The sequence below is a fragment of the Nyctibius grandis genome, chromosome 10, assembly GCF_013368605.1.
Source record: "Nyctibius grandis isolate bNycGra1 chromosome 10, bNycGra1.pri, whole genome shotgun sequence".
Classification (NCBI taxonomy): Eukaryota; Metazoa; Chordata; class Aves; order Nyctibiiformes; family Nyctibiidae; genus Nyctibius; species Nyctibius grandis.
In genome coordinates this window covers 29,776,604-29,793,157 of record NC_090667.1, presented here as the reverse complement: position 1 = coordinate 29,793,157, position 16,554 = coordinate 29,776,604, and the positions used below count along the sequence as shown (strand labels likewise).

General features: G+C 47.5%; 1 protein-coding gene across 2 annotated transcripts in view; it reads left to right on the top strand.

Annotated features, from left to right (window-relative positions):
- The window catches only part of FRMD4B (FERM domain containing 4B), a 133,056-nt gene that overhangs the window by 35,951 nt on the left and 80,551 nt on the right, over positions 1 to 16,554 (top strand). Inside the window, exon 1 of one of the 2 annotated variants that reach the window (XM_068408806.1) lies at positions 13,228 to 13,389. The exons of the other annotated variant lie outside the window; for it this stretch is intronic. Coding sequence (XP_068264907.1) covers positions 13,228 to 13,389 — 162 coding nt within the window. Of the gene's footprint in view, positions 1 to 13,227; positions 13,390 to 16,554 lie in introns of those variants that run through there. 2 annotated transcript variants of the gene reach the window in all.

Here is a 16,554-nt window from a genome sequence, read left to right as displayed (position 1 = left end):
GCTGAACCAGTTTGCTCATTGCTTTCGTCTCCTGACAGGCGCTCTCTTGTTCCGGGCGCCCTGGGAGGTTCTTGGCCTCTTCTCCCAGCGCTGCAGGAATTCCCCTGCCTCCAGCCACCAGCTTGAGTGCCGCAGTGTGTGGCCAGCAGCCTTCGACCGGCAGCAGCCCCACGGAGGAGGCTTTGCAGAAGACCCGAGCTGAGGTTGGGTGACTGAGCAGAGCATCCAGAATACAGAGTTAAGGAGAGGTTTTTATGGCGTGTGGCAGAGGGTAAGGTGTGCAAGCAGCTTTCACCTCCAGAAGGTACCTGTCTCCCGAGTCTCAGGTGAGAAAAACTTGCTGTTTGAGTTGACAAGTTGAGTTGCTTGAGCCTGAGAGGCTGTTACTGCCTTTTGAGTTGGGGGGGTGTGTTCTTGCGGTTGGTGGAGGTGTTCCTGGGAGCTCAAATCAGAAGGGACTGAGTGTGAAGGGGGTTCAAAAGCTTCTCCTAAGCTTACTTTGTGTGAGTGTTGCCGGTGGTAGACCTGCTCCTGGTGCAGTTCCTGATGCTGGGCTGGCTGGGGGATCAGGCATTCATTTGGATGCAATGTCTATGATCAATGTCAAGGGGACCAAGGCTTAACCATGTGGGGACGCTGCCCTGCCTTGGGCTGCGTGCTGGCGCCTGTACCGAGAACCTCACAGGCTAAAAGCGTTTGCTACCGCAGCAGGAGCCAGCCCAGACTGTGGTGGCCTTTGCTTTCCTTGCTGAGCACAGAGCTTCAACAGCTGCTCTGCAGGCAGAAGAGCAAGAATTCGGGGTGAGTCAGGGGTGTGGGTTTTGCTCCGTTGCTTGCCAGGGCTGTCCTTTAGCAATAGCTCCGTACCCAGCCGAGGGAGCCGCAGGATGGGGCAGCCCACCCTCAGCTGCACCCCGAGCCCCCATCACTGGGCCTGGGCACCCACCGAAACCCCACTGGCGATGGTTGCCTTCAGGATCTGCTCTATACTGGGTTCCCTGGTGCTTTGGCTACTATTTGAGGTCTGCTTGGAACAGATGCAAGAAGTTGAAAGCTCCCTGATTAATGGCAGAGACTTTCAAGTGTATTTGTATAAAAGTCCCTTAAATTTCTATCTAAAGATGTGCAAATGTTGGCTACTTTTCTCCTCCCCCGTCATCTATCATAATAGAAAAACTTGCAGCAACCCTTGGAATATTTAGAAATGAAATTGCTGATATGTGCTCTGGCATGAGGCACAAACAGCTGGAAAATGTACTTTATCCTGCGGTATTTTAAGGATGAGTAGCATCATCAAGGGCTTTTCACTAGAGCTGGCACTGTGAGCCTATCCTGTATGTCAGAAAATAAACGCTCTGTCCCCACCTTTTGGTAGGGTGTATCCCAAATGTGCGGTGGGCAGGTGACAGATCTTTCTTTGGTGATAGACGTTGTGCCCATCAGCTCAGCCGTACCTTGGAAGGGATATGTGGATAATCCCTGCTCCGGGAGCTGGCAGCGAGCATATTGAGGAACAGATGGTGCTGTGCTACAATTTTACCTCCCGTAAGCCCAACGCATAATTTAGCAATACAGCAACATGAATTGTATTCCAGTGGCTGCTGCATTCTCGTGGGGTTTTTTATTTGATTTAACAATCAGCAGGAGAAAGGGATAAAGGACATTATATGTAACTTTTTTTTAAGTCCCAGAGGATTTGGAAATGTAACATTCACTAGATTTGTTTTTGAATCCCTGAATTTATTTTCCTCTTGCCACTTCTGTGTGTATCCTAGGAATGAACTGTGTGCTGAAGGAGCTTGCTGCTGCTGTGTGGAAGGGGCAGATGCCCCTGTGTCCTGCCAGGGCCAGTCAGTGTGTGGGAAGGGGTGGGAAGGACAGGGCTGTGTAGGGGAGGGACAGTCCCCTCTCTCTGTGGCCCTAATGAGAAGTTATTCTCTCTGTAGGCAGCCTATGTACATTGGAGCCCCTTTCAGCCTACAGCTGTGCTTTCTCTACCTGCCAAGACCCTAGTCCCAGAGTTTTTTACCACCCTAAAGCTACTGCCTGTCTCCTGGCAGTTCCTCCAATCCTTTTTCCCCACTGTGGCCCAAATATCCCTGTTTGCCTTCCTGAAGGATGAAAAAGATGTTTAGGATGTAGGGGGCAAGTGGCATACAGCAACCTCAGCTTTGGGGGATGCTGAGGATGGGACAGGACCTGGTGAGCCACCTGATATCCCATAGTCCACAGTGTCCTGTACTGGGAGGGGCAGGTGCATGTAAGGAAAAGGAAGTTTGGCCCCTCTGTTCCTTGTGTGGCTTTTCAAGACTTGAGAAACAAGTGTATGGGACAAGAGGTAATGAAACTGTGGGTGTAGCAGAGCCGAGTCAGCAGTACCTGGAAGTCCTCCTTCCCCCTGATGTAGTACTAGAGGAAGAGAAGGACTGGGTGCTCTGGTTTCCCTGGGCTTGATGTCCCCTGTTCCCTTCCACCCACGTGTGCAGGATGGGAGCAGGGCTTCTGGGAAGCATCCTCCAGAAGCAGCTGGGCAGGATGGCATGACCTGCTGAAACAGGCAGGCAAAGGGCTTTTTGTGCTATAAACTTGCCCATTAACATGAATGAGAACAGCTATTTTTTTTAATGTCAATTTGATCCTCTGACCTCAGAAAGAGCCCAATATGAGCACTCCAGCTCCGTTTCCAAGCATCCTCTTCCTGCTCCAAATGGCTTCCTTTCCCTGGCTAACCTCAATCGTGTCCTCTCCAAGGAGGGTGGGAAAAATGCATTATGATTTTGCAGTCTTGGCAAATGAGGAATCATGCCCATGAAAACAAATACCTGTTAATTAGCACCATGAAATGCTGATTGAATCACAGCTCTGATAATGGCAAGGGCAGTTTGCAAGCCTGCTTTATATCCCAAAGCGGGAGAAAAAAAAAAAATGAGAATTTTTCTTGTAGAAAGCCATTTCAGCCACTCCTATCCATCTATTTAAAAGTTTCTCTGCCAACAGGTACTGCTCGGTTACTGCATTGTTTCCATTTGAAGTATGAGGGGGAGACAAGTTATTGCCTAGGATAATTGCTAACAAATGCTGAATTCTCATTTATGCCCATTATCGCAGGAATAACTTCTTTAAGCATACGAATGGTCTCGGATTGACCCCCATTGGGGAGTTTATGTTGTTGCAGGATGGCCAGAAGAGAGATGAGGAAACTGTGGGGAGCCTGGCTGGGGTAAAGCCCTGCTCCCAGCGTGTCTGCTCAGCTTTCCTCTCTGCCAAGGTGACTAGGGAGAAGTTTAAAGGGGTTAAACAGAACAAACCACTGAACCCAAACTATATTTCAAGTATTTTGCTGAAGATGAGCTTTAACAGTCCATGCTATCAACAGCCCTTTGGTAAAGTCCCTTCTCCCTTTCTGCCATCACCTCTCCCCAGTAAGCTACATAACAAGTGACTGTGTGGTTTAGTAGCGGGCTGGGGTAACCCACACCCCTGTGCCCATGTCATCACCCTCTGCATGGATTGGGTAAGGAGTTTCCCAGCTTTGCCTGATGGATCTGGACCCAGCTGTGGTGGCAGATGTGCTGGCAAGCGGGGAGCTGGGATGGGTGAGACAGCCGATGCTGTGCCCCACACGTGTCTGGTGGGGGACTGTGAGAAAGGGGTGAGGTGTGGGGAAACCTCACCTGGCAGGGGCAAGGCTCTGTGCCTGACACCTGCACCCTGCTTTCCTCCTGCCTCCATCAGGATGGCTCAGCAGCTGGGGCCATCCCATCATCCCCTCCATCACCTCCGCCTTTCCCTCCCCACTTCTTCTCTCCTTGTTTGTATTTGAGTTTCCTGAAGTCACTGCTCCCACCCTAGGGGCAGCTGATAAAGACTCAGGCCTTTCCCTTGGAGCTTTTTTTTTAAAAAAAAAAAAAAAGAGGGAAAATTGGACTGGAACTCCTGTGTGTGTTCTTGGAGGGGCTCTGCTCAACTTGAATATGCAAAATATGTGTTGTCTTAACTCAGCCCGTCTTTCTTGGCAAGAGGAACTTTGGATTTCTGTAGTATCAGTGCAGATTTCTTCTCCAAATACTGAAAGCTTCAGGGCAAGTGCAAGGGTGGTAACTGGGGGAGGACTGACCTGTGTGGTGGCTCCAGAAGGCACATCATGACTTATGAGGCAGAGTTATGGTTCAGGCTTTCCATGCTGATAGATATCTTGTGGGCCCCAGCTACAAGGGTGATTGGTTCCTGACCCATCCATGTTCCTGTATTCCCAGGGCTGGCTAGAAAAAAAACTATTTCAAAATAAATTGTTTTAATTTTAATACAACAAATAATTTTGTATGGCTTGAGTAGCTAATGACTGCAAAATGCCTGCTGAGGCCGAGGAGAGAAGAACAGAGCAATGGCAGGAGGAGCTGTGGGACGTGGTGAAGAGTCACCATTGGGGGTTGATGTGTTGGTGGGGCAGCGCGTGGAGCTCTCCTGGCATGCCCGGCCTCACTGTGAGCCTATTGAGGGCAGTTGGAGTCTTTCCATCGATTTCAATGGGCTTTGGATCAAGCCCATGCCATGCTGCTTGTTTATTTTGTAGGCCTTTTGAGGATAAAAGCACTCTTTCAAGGCTGCTCTTTTTCTTTCTCCTTTGGTTCAGTTGCTCCTTGTGCCCCGTGGCCTCGTGCTGTTGGATGCACACAGATGTTCTGAACGGCCCGCAGCTCGTGTGCTTTGGAAAGCTTGCTTTAGTCCTGCTTGTAGCAACGTTTAGTGCCCTGTGTAAGTAATGTGGTCCCTCTGTGGCGAAATGCCATGAGCTGCTTGACTTGTTTCCTTTTCCATGGTCAAACACTCGGCACCGGAGCTCACCTACAAGAAATGCTTATGCCAGAGCTCATCTGCTCTAACAGCAAAACCTACTGATCTGCCTGCTTTTGAATTCTAGATGGTTATTCTCTGTTTATTTGTCCAGAGCTGGCAAATGTGCACTGTGCAGGTATTTTGTTAGTAAGATGAGGCACTAATTCCTGTAGCAAGAGATGATACATTGTGAAATTATGTTTTCTTGCTTCCTAGCTTGAGAAGCACAGTTGTAGCAGCCCTGCATTCTTGAAAAACATCACTGTAGCACCAAGAGTGCTGGCAACCTGTTATATAGATTTACAGTACCAATTTCTTTTTGCCTCTTCTATTTACCGGTGCTGTCTCTTCCCACTGCTGTGCGATTCTCCCTCTGCACAAATTGGCTGGGAAGATGCACTGCTCTGAACTGAACTCACTCATGGCAGGTGGAGCAAGACCTGTTGACTTCAGGTGGTGCTGCATCAAGTCCAAAATAAAAATGGTCTGAAACTGGGGGTGGGGAGCAGAAGCACAAAGGCGTCCAAGATGGTCTCTTTACTACATCCTATTAAATATGAACAATCTAAACTGTCATTTGAGTATATGTACGCAGGGAAGGACAAGTCCTTTCCTGGGTGTACACCTTTCCTGGGCTAGGCATGACCCATAAAGTCTAATCAAGGGCAGAGCATTGCTCTGAGTCATGATTTTTCTGGAGGCTACAGCATCCTGGGTTACTCATCCTGAGAGAATGAATGCACTGAGGATATAATTATAATAGTTAGACATCATTTATTCTCACTCTTTAAAAGATTCTTGTCAGGAGATTGATAGGTTTGGGTTATTTTTGTCTTCGTGGCCATATATATCATACAAAATGCTGAAACTTTACTATCTCATTTATGCTGCCTCTTACAGCGTTATAGATCTCTGCCCAATATTTAGGTTATGTAGTAATTCTACCCCATTTGCCAGAGATTAACAAGGCTATGAAATAATCATAAAGCTGGGGCAGCCTTGGTTTTTCATGCTCCTCACGTATTTGTATCTACCACGAAATACTTCATCCAAAAGCAATTACTTGACTTCAGGCTCCCTTTAAATACTCCCTGGCAACTCAAAGTGCTGGAGACACTGCCCCATTTTTGGCAGCAACAGCAGCAGTGCGATGCCAGCATCCACTGTGGACCGGTACCTGAGGGAAGCTGGGCAGGTTTGGTACCTGTCAGGGAGTGCAGTGCCTGCCCGAGTGGCCGGTTGCCAGAACTGGGGAAGAAACTGCTGCTGGGGCTGGGGGAAGGACAGGACAAACTGGTGGGGCTGGACGCATCGCCCTGCCTGGCACTCCGGCCCCTTGGTCCTCCAGACTTTGAACCTGACACTCCTCTGATAAGACCCTGAAGCATTTTGTGGCTCTAGTAGGGCGATGGACAGGAAGAGTGACATCCATTGCTAAAATACAAACCACAGAGAGACGTGTGGCATTGCTCCGAGCTGCTGGGAAGCTGCTGAAGCAGGTCTAGGGAGGAGGTGGGGGGGACTGTGCTGACCCACCTGAATGTGTGTGAGATGGAAGTTTGGTCAGAATGGTGTGTCAGTGCACTTGAAACTATTATAACTTTTCCTCAAAACTAGGATGCTAAAAGTATTTTGTGCACTTTGTTACTCCCCACCAGTCTGGGAGAGGTAGAGGTATGATACTGCTGAGACTGCAGGCGTAGAGGGAAAACGTGGGTTTGTCCTTTCTTATAATTTATTTTTGTGGCATGTGACAGCTGTCCCTTTGCTTCACATGGTCTCAACCCCTCTTCTGCAGAGGCAGCAGGCTGCGCAGCCTGAGTCACTGCCCCAGCAGTGCTGTCACCGCCCTGCCCACAGCGTGGGTCTGGGCAAAGCCCTCCCCAGGAAAGGCGGTGGCAGTGGTGGTGGTGGTGTCACTTTCTCTGCAGCCCTAAGGATGCCCCAGGTTTCCACCCTGTGCTCGTTTGCTCTCTTGTTTTCTCCAGATGTGACTTGGGAGTAGCACCAAGTGCCGAATGATTTCCCATGTCGCTGGTGGTGACTCTCCTCTCCTGATGGAGCTTCCCTGAGAAGGAAGCCCTTCCCTTCCCACAGAGCAGAGGAGGAGGATCTCCAGGCTCCTGCCTCATCCTGGAGCATCATCACGTTAATCCCATGGTACAGGACACTACTGTGTCCCTGGGGCAGAGCTGCAGACAGCAGCACTGGTGGCTGGGCAGATGGCAACCTTCCCGTGGGTCCCCAGCCTGCTCAGCTTGCCATCACCTGCGCTGCTGAGAAAGGGCATGAAGATGCAGTTTGTCTGAAAGCATTCGCAGACTCTGTGTGTGTGATTGAAACAAATCCTCTTTCAACTGGAAATAAATTTTTTTCATTTTTTTTATTATTCCTTCCCCAGAAGTCTGGGGTGCTGTTTCCCCTTATGTATGTTCTCTGTGCAAACTGACTTTACAGGGCTATAGGCTTCTACTGACTTAAAAATATGCATGTATAAAAATTTAAATACAATTTGTATATAGGTGTATGTTAAATAGTGACATACACTAGAAGTTGTGCTCACTGCTGCCAAATTGCACGTAGACTTCTTGAACTCCATCCTCACCTGACTGTGCATATGGACATGGGAGGTTTCACTGGAGTCAGTGGAGCTGTGCCAAATTATACCCCTGATGCACTGGCCGTAAGCTACTGGAGGAGTTGGATTTGTGTTATTAAAAACTGGGTGACGTGTTCTGATGGCGATAATGCAGTAGTGAAAGATGATAAACCCTGACTTGTGAAACTGGAGCGTGTGCCGCTTGTTTTGAACCTGACCTGATTTTGTAGTTCTAGGTCTAGCAGGTATGAAAGTTCGCTGTTCGAGGAGTCAGACTGCAACTGTTTAATCATTTATTAAGTTAAAAGGTGGTGGCACTTCATTTCTGATGTGAGGGGCTAATTAGTTTACTATGGGATATAGACTGCAGGAAATTCATGTTTCTGGCATGGTGGCTGTTCATCTTTAAAAACATGTTTATTTGTCGGGGTGTTATGTTTATATCATTAGTGTAGAGCAATACATGTACAGCCCGAGCTCTCTGAGAGGAGGGAGAAAGGCAGCACCTCATTTAAAAGTATTTAAGGCTGCTGTTAATTGAGCTTATTAGAGGCTGTGGATCATTTTGGGTGTAGTTGTGGCTTTCAGCTACATCAGCCACTTGATGTTGGGGCAGTTCAGTGTGTAGAAGCTGGGAATGGAAATTTCTGGTGCAGCACCCAGAATGGGAGGGGATGTGTCTCCAGACACCAGCATCGGATGCTGTTATTGGCCTTAAAGGAGGGTGGCATGGCCCATTCATGCAGGTTTCATTTGCTTTCTAAATTAAGGTTTGGTAACATGAATGATGGTAGATAAATCTTTGTGCAACTGTAGACTTATTTCTGCAAAATTTGTGCTAATATAAAGAATTAAAGTCGGTGAGTTAGGAATATTTTGTGATTTTTTTACGGTAATCTCAAAGAACCAAATTGGTTTGCAAACACCTTTTACCAGAAGTTGAGTCTTGGTTCAAAAGCTCTTGATCAGGGCAGGTTGGATTACAGACTTGTCCTGTGCACCGGTGCTGCTTTTTAAGCATCTTATGTACTGAGAGGTTACAACATCAAAGAGAGCCAGATGACTGTATTTCACTTTATCTTTATTAACTTGGTAATTAAGGGCCAGAGTGTGGCAAAAAAAGATTTTTTGAAAAGTCACTTCATCTTTATTTGGGATTAATTGTATTAGTGGTCACAGCTTGACAAGCTTGTTTCATGACAGGAATTTAAAAAAAAAAAGTCAGGGATATGCAGCTTCAGCATTGTCTGAGAAAGTCCTAATTCCCAAGTGATCCTGTTGTTCATGCTCATGAAAGCTCCTATAAATCAGCACCTTTGGGCATTTTTTAAATGTAGTTTTAAAAGCAGTGTAATCATGTGCCGTTGGCTTGTAACTGGAGCACAAAGGGAAAATTGTGATGAAAATCTGCACACAGATTTGTGCAGAAAGGAGAAGCGTGTCTGGGTGTAGCAGGATGAGGTGGGATTGCAGCCGGTTTCTGGTGGGAATTCAGTGGACAATGTGGTACCATAGCCCTTGGAGTCCTAGCATGGACCTCAGTGATGCTTGTCGTTGCCCTGAGACCATCCCAGCGTATCAGGGCTTGAGGGTTTGAACTCTGGGAGTTGAGGGTAACAGCAGATTTCAAGATAGTGATGTGTACCACGAAACAGAACTGTTTCCCATAACCTTGTGAGGGCTGTCTCGGTGTTCTTTCTGCCTTTGCTCAACTTTACTACTTGCTCTACAGAATACTATGAATATCGTTTGCAATCATGTGTGGTCAATATATGAGGACAAATGATGGATTGAAGTGTGTTTTAAAGCACTGGTTAGGATAGACATCTAGCCTATATAATTAGGCATTTTGTGCATCTGCACAGTAACTCGGATTTTACTGTTGAAGGTTCCGAGACCAAAAATGATCAAAGCTTTAACTTCATTACCTGCCACTAGGGACTTTGTGTGTGTCCTTTTTCCTATATGTCTAATCAAAAGTCATATCTAGGGGCAATACTGCTTTGTAGATATAAGGGAAGATTGATGCTCTTGTCCTGTGGTCTCACAGGTAGATGAGTTCTCTATTCCTGTGAACTTCATATGAGCTACTTTGAAAAGAAAAGCAGCGATTCAGCTAAGCCTCATTCCATTCATTTTGGCACAGAAGATAACATGCAAGGAAGCCTGAGAATCCACTTGGGATCATCTTTTCCTATTATGTTGCTAGCAAACTCTTTTAATACTTATTATTCTGGAGCTACGATCAATAATGTAAGGAAAAGCATGAATCTGCCACACATCAAGCTTTCTGTCATCTTTTTAAGTGATGTTCTCCTTAGATTCCTGTTGTGTAGGCTTATCCCTTACCAGAAATGAATGCTCTCTTGTTCATATGGCTGTATATCAAATAGATTTGCAGTAGCCATCTCTTGTGTTCTCTTGAAAGTGGTACATACATCTACAAAGACCTTTCCTGAGATATCTATCTTATCCCCCATCTTCCTCATAGAATAGAGATCTGGATACTACAGCCTTTGGAAATGATCCAGGTATCCTACTGGTTTTCCCTTGCTGAATTTTGTGTGATCTCTGTTCTGACTCTAAGGAGCCTGGATATTATTTAGGTACTTCAAATTAACCCACTTGCAACTCTAAGGAGCCTGGATATTATTTAGGTACTTCAAATTAACCCACTTGCAATCAGGTCTTGAAAGTGGAAGTCAATAAAATACTAAGATTGATTTGAATAGGTAATTCATCAGCTGCATATTAAAACACCACAATTATTCTAAATTGCATTTAGCTCTTCACATCATAAACTTTCTTTGCTCTTTTTTGTTCTGTGGGTGTTGAACGCTATGCCCCAGGTTCAAGAGACACTGCACTATGGTGTGATTTCTGCCTTAAGTACTTGGGTCAGCTGGACTTCAGCTTTCTTTTATAGTTCTTTTATCACCTGCTTTTTCTGCAGAAGGGATGACAAGACGTGTGTGAAGCTGTTATTCATGAGACTGGACTTGAAGTCCATGTAGCCTAAGTAAGGGTGTGGAAAAGGTTCTTGCCTTGCTCTGGAGCTCTAAGTTTACTATAAGGGCATAAAGTGTGCACAAGGTAATGGAAATATTGATGAGTAAAGCAGCTGGGAGCACTGAGGAGGGGAGGGCCTGAGTACATATGGCTCTGCCTTCTGAGATGGAGCTATCTGAGGCCGTCGCTCAGGCACACAGTAACTTGCAAAGCATAAAGAGTAACTGTGCAAAACATGTAAGTTCTTTTTTTAATTAAAAAAAAAAATCCCTTGTGCTATGTTAAAGGAGAAAATCCTCATCCTTAATTTTTCCACTCTAATTACATGATAAGAAAAACAAAAAGGCACTGAAGGCAGCAGGCACAGTAGAAGCATTTGAACTTTTCGTAGTGGGTTGGATTTTCCTGGCTCAGGACAGGCTGCTCCCTGCACTTTCTTCCACTACAAAACTCCTTTTATTTTCTTTTAGAAATGGAACTTGCAAATTGGATTTTCTTTTTATCTGTGTTTAAATTTGGGTATGACTTGACCATAACACAGATGCCACTGGAGCTTTTCCTGGCTGGCTGCTCTCTGAAGCAGTGTTATCTGAGGGAATGGCAATTACCCACTGCCAAGCCAGGCACTGGTACTGGATTAGGTTATTGGAGTAACCCTCTCTAGATATTTGTCACTGCTCTCTCACGATGGAAAATGGAAACTTTTTCCATTTTGTACGTTCATGTTGATGTTAAAATCCTCTAAACACAGAGCAGTGATGATGGGCAACACAGCAGGAGGAGGAAGACTTCCTTGTGGCCACAGGCACTAAGACAGCATTCAAAGGAGTAATAAAGCTCTTGGGGTGGGTATATGGGTGCTGGATTTCAATTGTAGAGCCTGAGTCTTTACTTACCTATTTATAACAAGCTGCATCTCTCACTGCACAAGCTCACTTCGTAACAGCTTTTAATAACGTTTGAAATATTGTCATTTTCCCCATGGGAAAGCAAGTCTTGGAGAGATTTAAACTCCCTGGCAGCAGCATAGCCAGCAGATAGCAGCACCAAGAGGAGCAGAGCTGCTCTTGCTTTGTTATGTGTAGAAGGGAAAAGTGTGATGCTTGGAGACACCCAGGTCCAAAGCCTGTCTAAAATGGGCACTCATCTGTCTGCAGAGTGGTATCACCCCAGCTACGACATGGGAGCTGACTGTGCATGAGCATAGGCTCTGGCAATAGGAAGAAGGTTGATTAATATGGAATAAAATGGGCTTTGTGAGTACTTGTGCTGTGCTACAAGCATGCAGGGTGTCTTCTTCCCAGGAAGAGCATTTGGGACAGGGCTGCTGCAACGCTGGTGTAGAGGCCATTTGCAGGCAGTGCCCTTGGGGAAGCAGTGCCAGCAACACTGGGATTTAGCTCTCCCACGCAGACTTTATGCAAGCCATCCCTACCCCCTTTTCATTCATTTCATTGCACAAGAGAGATTACTTTTACAGAAAGGATGGTCTTGCTGATGGTTTTAGCCAAAAATCTGCTCTTTGAGGAGTTTCTTCAGCAAGGTGCTGATGGTGGCATGTGGGGCCTCCTGCATCTTCTGTCCCAAAAAGCTTAGGAAATGTCAAATCTTCTGAGGGGTCTTAAAAAGATTAACTGCCCTTTGACTTCCACCTTCCCTTAGCTTTTAACAGGAAAGAACTCACAAGTGAAAGGTGCAGCTTGCTGGCATTAACAGTTTAATCCCCAGAAGGACAGAGTGCTGCTTAATTTTATACTGTCTATCGAGGCAAGGCTGGAGTCTCTTGTGGGCTATTATTTCAGTGTTTACTCGCTGTGGGCTGTTTGTGAAGAGCTCAGCTAGCGTAAGCAGCTTTGTTTTTCTCATGCAGCGAGTGCTGCATTAATGGAGTTATGTTAGTTTAAGAGTAGAGCAAAACTGTCTCTTTAGCAGGTGTTGAGTGTTTAATCGGTACCCAGAGCCAAGTGGGAGGTGCGGAGCAGGGAGATGGCTCTGTGCTGCGGGCATCTGCTGCAGTCTGAGCTGGGGGAGAAGTTAGTGCATTTAATTGGTACCCCCAGCCAAGTGGGAGATGGCTCTGTGCTGTGGGCATCTGCCGTGGTCCGGGCTGGGGGTGAAGTTAGTGCTTCTATTTCTGCAGGAACCTTCTGATCCTTTTTTCCCCTCTCCATTCTCTAGCTCCCAAAAGTGCTTTTTAAAAATAGCATTTCTAGTGGTTCAGCGGGGAGAAAACGATGATAGCTTTGTTCCCTGCGTGGCAGATAAGGAGGTGTCGGAGGCAGATAGTGCTGTGTGAGGTGGGAGCTGTGCCTGCCCCGGTGGCCATGAACGCTGGCCAGTAGTCACCTCCTTTTCCCACGCTGTCTAACCGCCGTTGTTGTCAGGACGTAGGGCAAAAAGGTTCAAATTTAATTAGAAAACATAGTGGTAGCTCCTGGAGCTTAACAGAGATTTCTATAAGCTGCTAAGAAGGACAAGGCTGCTGTGTGACCTGCTGGTAGGGCTGAGCTACTGCAGCCGCTGGCTCGGCTTCGGGCGCCGCCGGCCGGGCCGTGCCTGGAGCCTGCCCAGGAAGCGCCGTGAAAGAGGAGTTTGTTCTCGGGCTTGACCCTGGCTCCGCGCACCAGCCCTGCCCGCCGCCCGCCCTACAAAGCCGGGGGCCGTTATGCCAGGCGGTTGAACGGGCGAGCGAGAGCCGTTGGGAGCCAGGCGGTTGAACGGGCGAGCGAGAGCCGTTGGGAGCCAGCCGGGACGGGGATCTAATTCTGCCGGCGGAGCAGCTCATGGTTTCGGTGTTCGTGTGCGGGGTGGAGGATCTGCTCTTCGGTGGGAGCCGCCTGGTCCGGACGATGACCATGGCAGCGCTGCGGCGGTGGTACGCTGCCGGGCTGCGGGCGTGCCGGCAAGCCCTGCGAGCGTGTTTCGGCCTCCACGATGTCTACCAGGTAAAAAAAACGTTAATCGCCCCAGGCTTTGGTAAAAAAGCATTGTGCCACCTGATGGACATGTGCTCGCTCGCCTGTCTGGGTTCTCAGGTGGCTGGGATGGGGTGAGATGAAGAGCATCGTGCTGGAGCCCCAGCTCCCACAGCCCCCGTGTGAAGGTACCTGGCAGGTTTATCCGTTGAGTCTGCGCTGATGTCCAGTATCGCTTTCAAACAGCCAGTGCTGTGCATCTGCCTTGAATTCAGGGTTTGGGGGAGATATTTTCCAGTATCTGAAGGGTGCCTACAGGAAAGCAGGAGAGGGGCTTTTTGCAAGGGCAAGTAGTGACAGGACGATGGGGAATGGTTTTAAACTGAAAAAGGGGGGATTTAGATTAGATATTAGGAAGAAATTATTTACTGTGAGGGTGGTGAGACACTGGCCCAGGTTGCCCAGAGAAGCTGTGGCTGCCCCCTCCCTGGCAGTGTTCAAGGCCAGGTTGGATGGGGCTTGGAGCAACCTGGTCTAGTGGAAGGTGTCCCTGCCTGTGGCAGGGGGTTGGAACTAGATGGTCTTTAAGGTCCCTTCCAACCCAAACCATTCTATGATTCTATAATATTGTCTGTTAAATGTGTTTTATCAGCGAGTTTATCTAAAATTGTTTTGGCAGCCAAGTGCCCCTGTATGGCAGGGGGCCCCTTTTGCTGCTGTCACTGTCCTCACCCTTGGGGTCTGGGGGACAGAGCTCAGCTCTCTGCCTGCGCTGCTATCGGGCACTTGGAGCACGATGCTGCCGTGGCAGAGACTGGCTGTAGTTTTTCCTGCTGTTTGTGGCACTGAATAGCAGCAGACTGTAACGTGAGAGTACGTTGGATTGCAAAGGGATTGCTGTTCGGGGGGGACTGCAATGAGTCCCGAAACAACTATTGGGAGGCTCGCCTTCCTGCAGGCAAAAAATACAGCTCAATCCTTGCAGTTACTGTGGTATCCAGTTGCAGTTAGTGTGGTGTCACTCTTTTTGGAGTCTGTTTCTGCTGGCAGTTATTTTTGTCTGTATTTCTTTTCATCTCATGTGTAAACTTGTGCTGTGTGCCTGGTCACAGTGTCAGTGTGTGTGTTTGCTAGATCATGTTGAATATTTCAAAGCTGCTTCTCCCCTCTCCCTGGTGCGTTGCAATACAGAGAACGGCACAGCTCGTAGCAAACAGTTCTCCAGAACCATCAGGATGTAATGTCCATGGGAAAGTCATGCTAAAAGGACATCTGTGCCTACTTAATCCCAAAGGGGTCTGTTGCTGTTTAGCTTTAAGGTATGCCCAAGAGTGTGAGAACAGCTTTATGGTGATGGAAGTGCTTCCAAGTGCTTGAATGCATCTTGGCACCTTGTACAGATGATGGATGTAAATATTTTGTGATGTAGGTGACACGTGTGTCACGAGGAATATGGATTCTGTATAGTTAGGGAATGCAGGAGTACAGGCATCATTGCTACCCATTTGCCCACCTTTACTGACCTGAAGAAATGTGGGATGCAGCCCTGGCTCCCTTCTTTCTCTATAAATCCAGCTCCACCTGTACTGTGTGGGTGTTATTTCTGGAGTCTCTTCCCCTGAAGAGCATGGAGCTCAGACTGCCTTTGCTCCCCGCTGCATCCCCAAGGAGGCAAACCCCATCCCTCCAGGGCTACAATAAGGGCTCAGTAAGGACCGGCTCTGACCACAGCTGTATTCAGCCTGTTCAGCTGTGATTCCCCCATGGTTGGCACAAAGTGAAAAGAGATTATTTTTTTTTTTCAAAACAAAGCATGACTGTACCTCTGTCCAAACTTACTGTGTCCCCGTGGCTGTTGGTGGATTAATGTCATCTTTATGAAAAGCATCGCTGACTTGTGCCTGTGTCCTAAAGTGGGGATGTGAAAATGTGCAAAATGAGATGGATCCTCACACCATCCTGTCAGGGGGGTGGGCAGGGAGCTCCCCTTCCCTGCTCCCCTCTGCCCGCAGTGTGTCACAGCCCCAAGGAGAGCACAACCAGGCTGCTGGGGACGTGCAGTGACCTGTTGCTCTGGGCTCACAGCTTCGAGGGTCCAACTGTGCCGTGTCATCCCTGGAAGATGAAACAGGGCAGAAACAAGGCGACTCTCTTAATGTCAGGAATTTCCTAGTGGTAATTTGGAGTGTATTCAAGAGAGATGGCTGAAAGAACCACCCTGCAGCTCTTCCTGGGGTTGTGTAACATGTTGCTGTCTGTGCTGAGGTCTTGGCTCTTCACTGTTAAAACCCCTGGCAGTATCCTGGCGGAGTCCAGTGGGCACAGGACTGAGCACAGAGCATTAAATGTCACTGGTCTGTTTGGATATCGGAGCCCTGTAAGAGGTTGAATGAAATATGACTTTTTCCTTTTTTTTAAACACTTGAAGCTATGGAAACATCTGGAGTCAGTAGCTGGATGATCCTTGCATGCAGAGATGTACTCTGAGCCATGCTGTTATGCTTGTCCACCTTGGGCTTGGTGGAGCAACACAGGAGCAAACGCACAGGGCAGAGCTCTCCACGGGGTCGTTTCTCTGAGGAGGTGGATGTTGCTGTGTCTATAGGACTAGGCTCTAATTTTGGATATGAGTTTTCATGTCCCATCATTACCATAGATCCTGCATTATCCTGGGAAAACTGTCTTCCATCTGTGCCCTTCTTCTTTGTCTATAAAATGGGTATGACAACACTCTCCTACTTGCCAGGGATGCTGTTTGTCTTCAGTTCTTGCTAGAATAAGTCCTGTAGTCAGTGCAGCCAGATAAAAGCACATTTTTGCCTTGTGTTCTTATTAATATTGGCACCTGGACAGGTGCTTAACAAAGTCCTTTCCCACCTTGGCTTCATCAAGAATGTTCATATTTCTATAACTCCTTCACATTCATAATCCAGATGTGAAACATACCACGGGTCGTATATAAAGGCTCTTTTGACTAAACTTACACTTTTGCCCCCTATGAGGACTCCATGGGCTGAGCATGGTGTAACAAATCAGGAAACAAGTCAGAACTTTGTCACTGAGCTGCATGCAAGGGACGTGCAGGGAAGGGTGAGGTGACGGGCACTTACACTGCTGGTCAGCCCTGGAGGCTTCAGTTTGCTTTGATCCATATTTGGGGTTCATGTTTTGTGGGTCAGCGGCTATTTTCAGGTG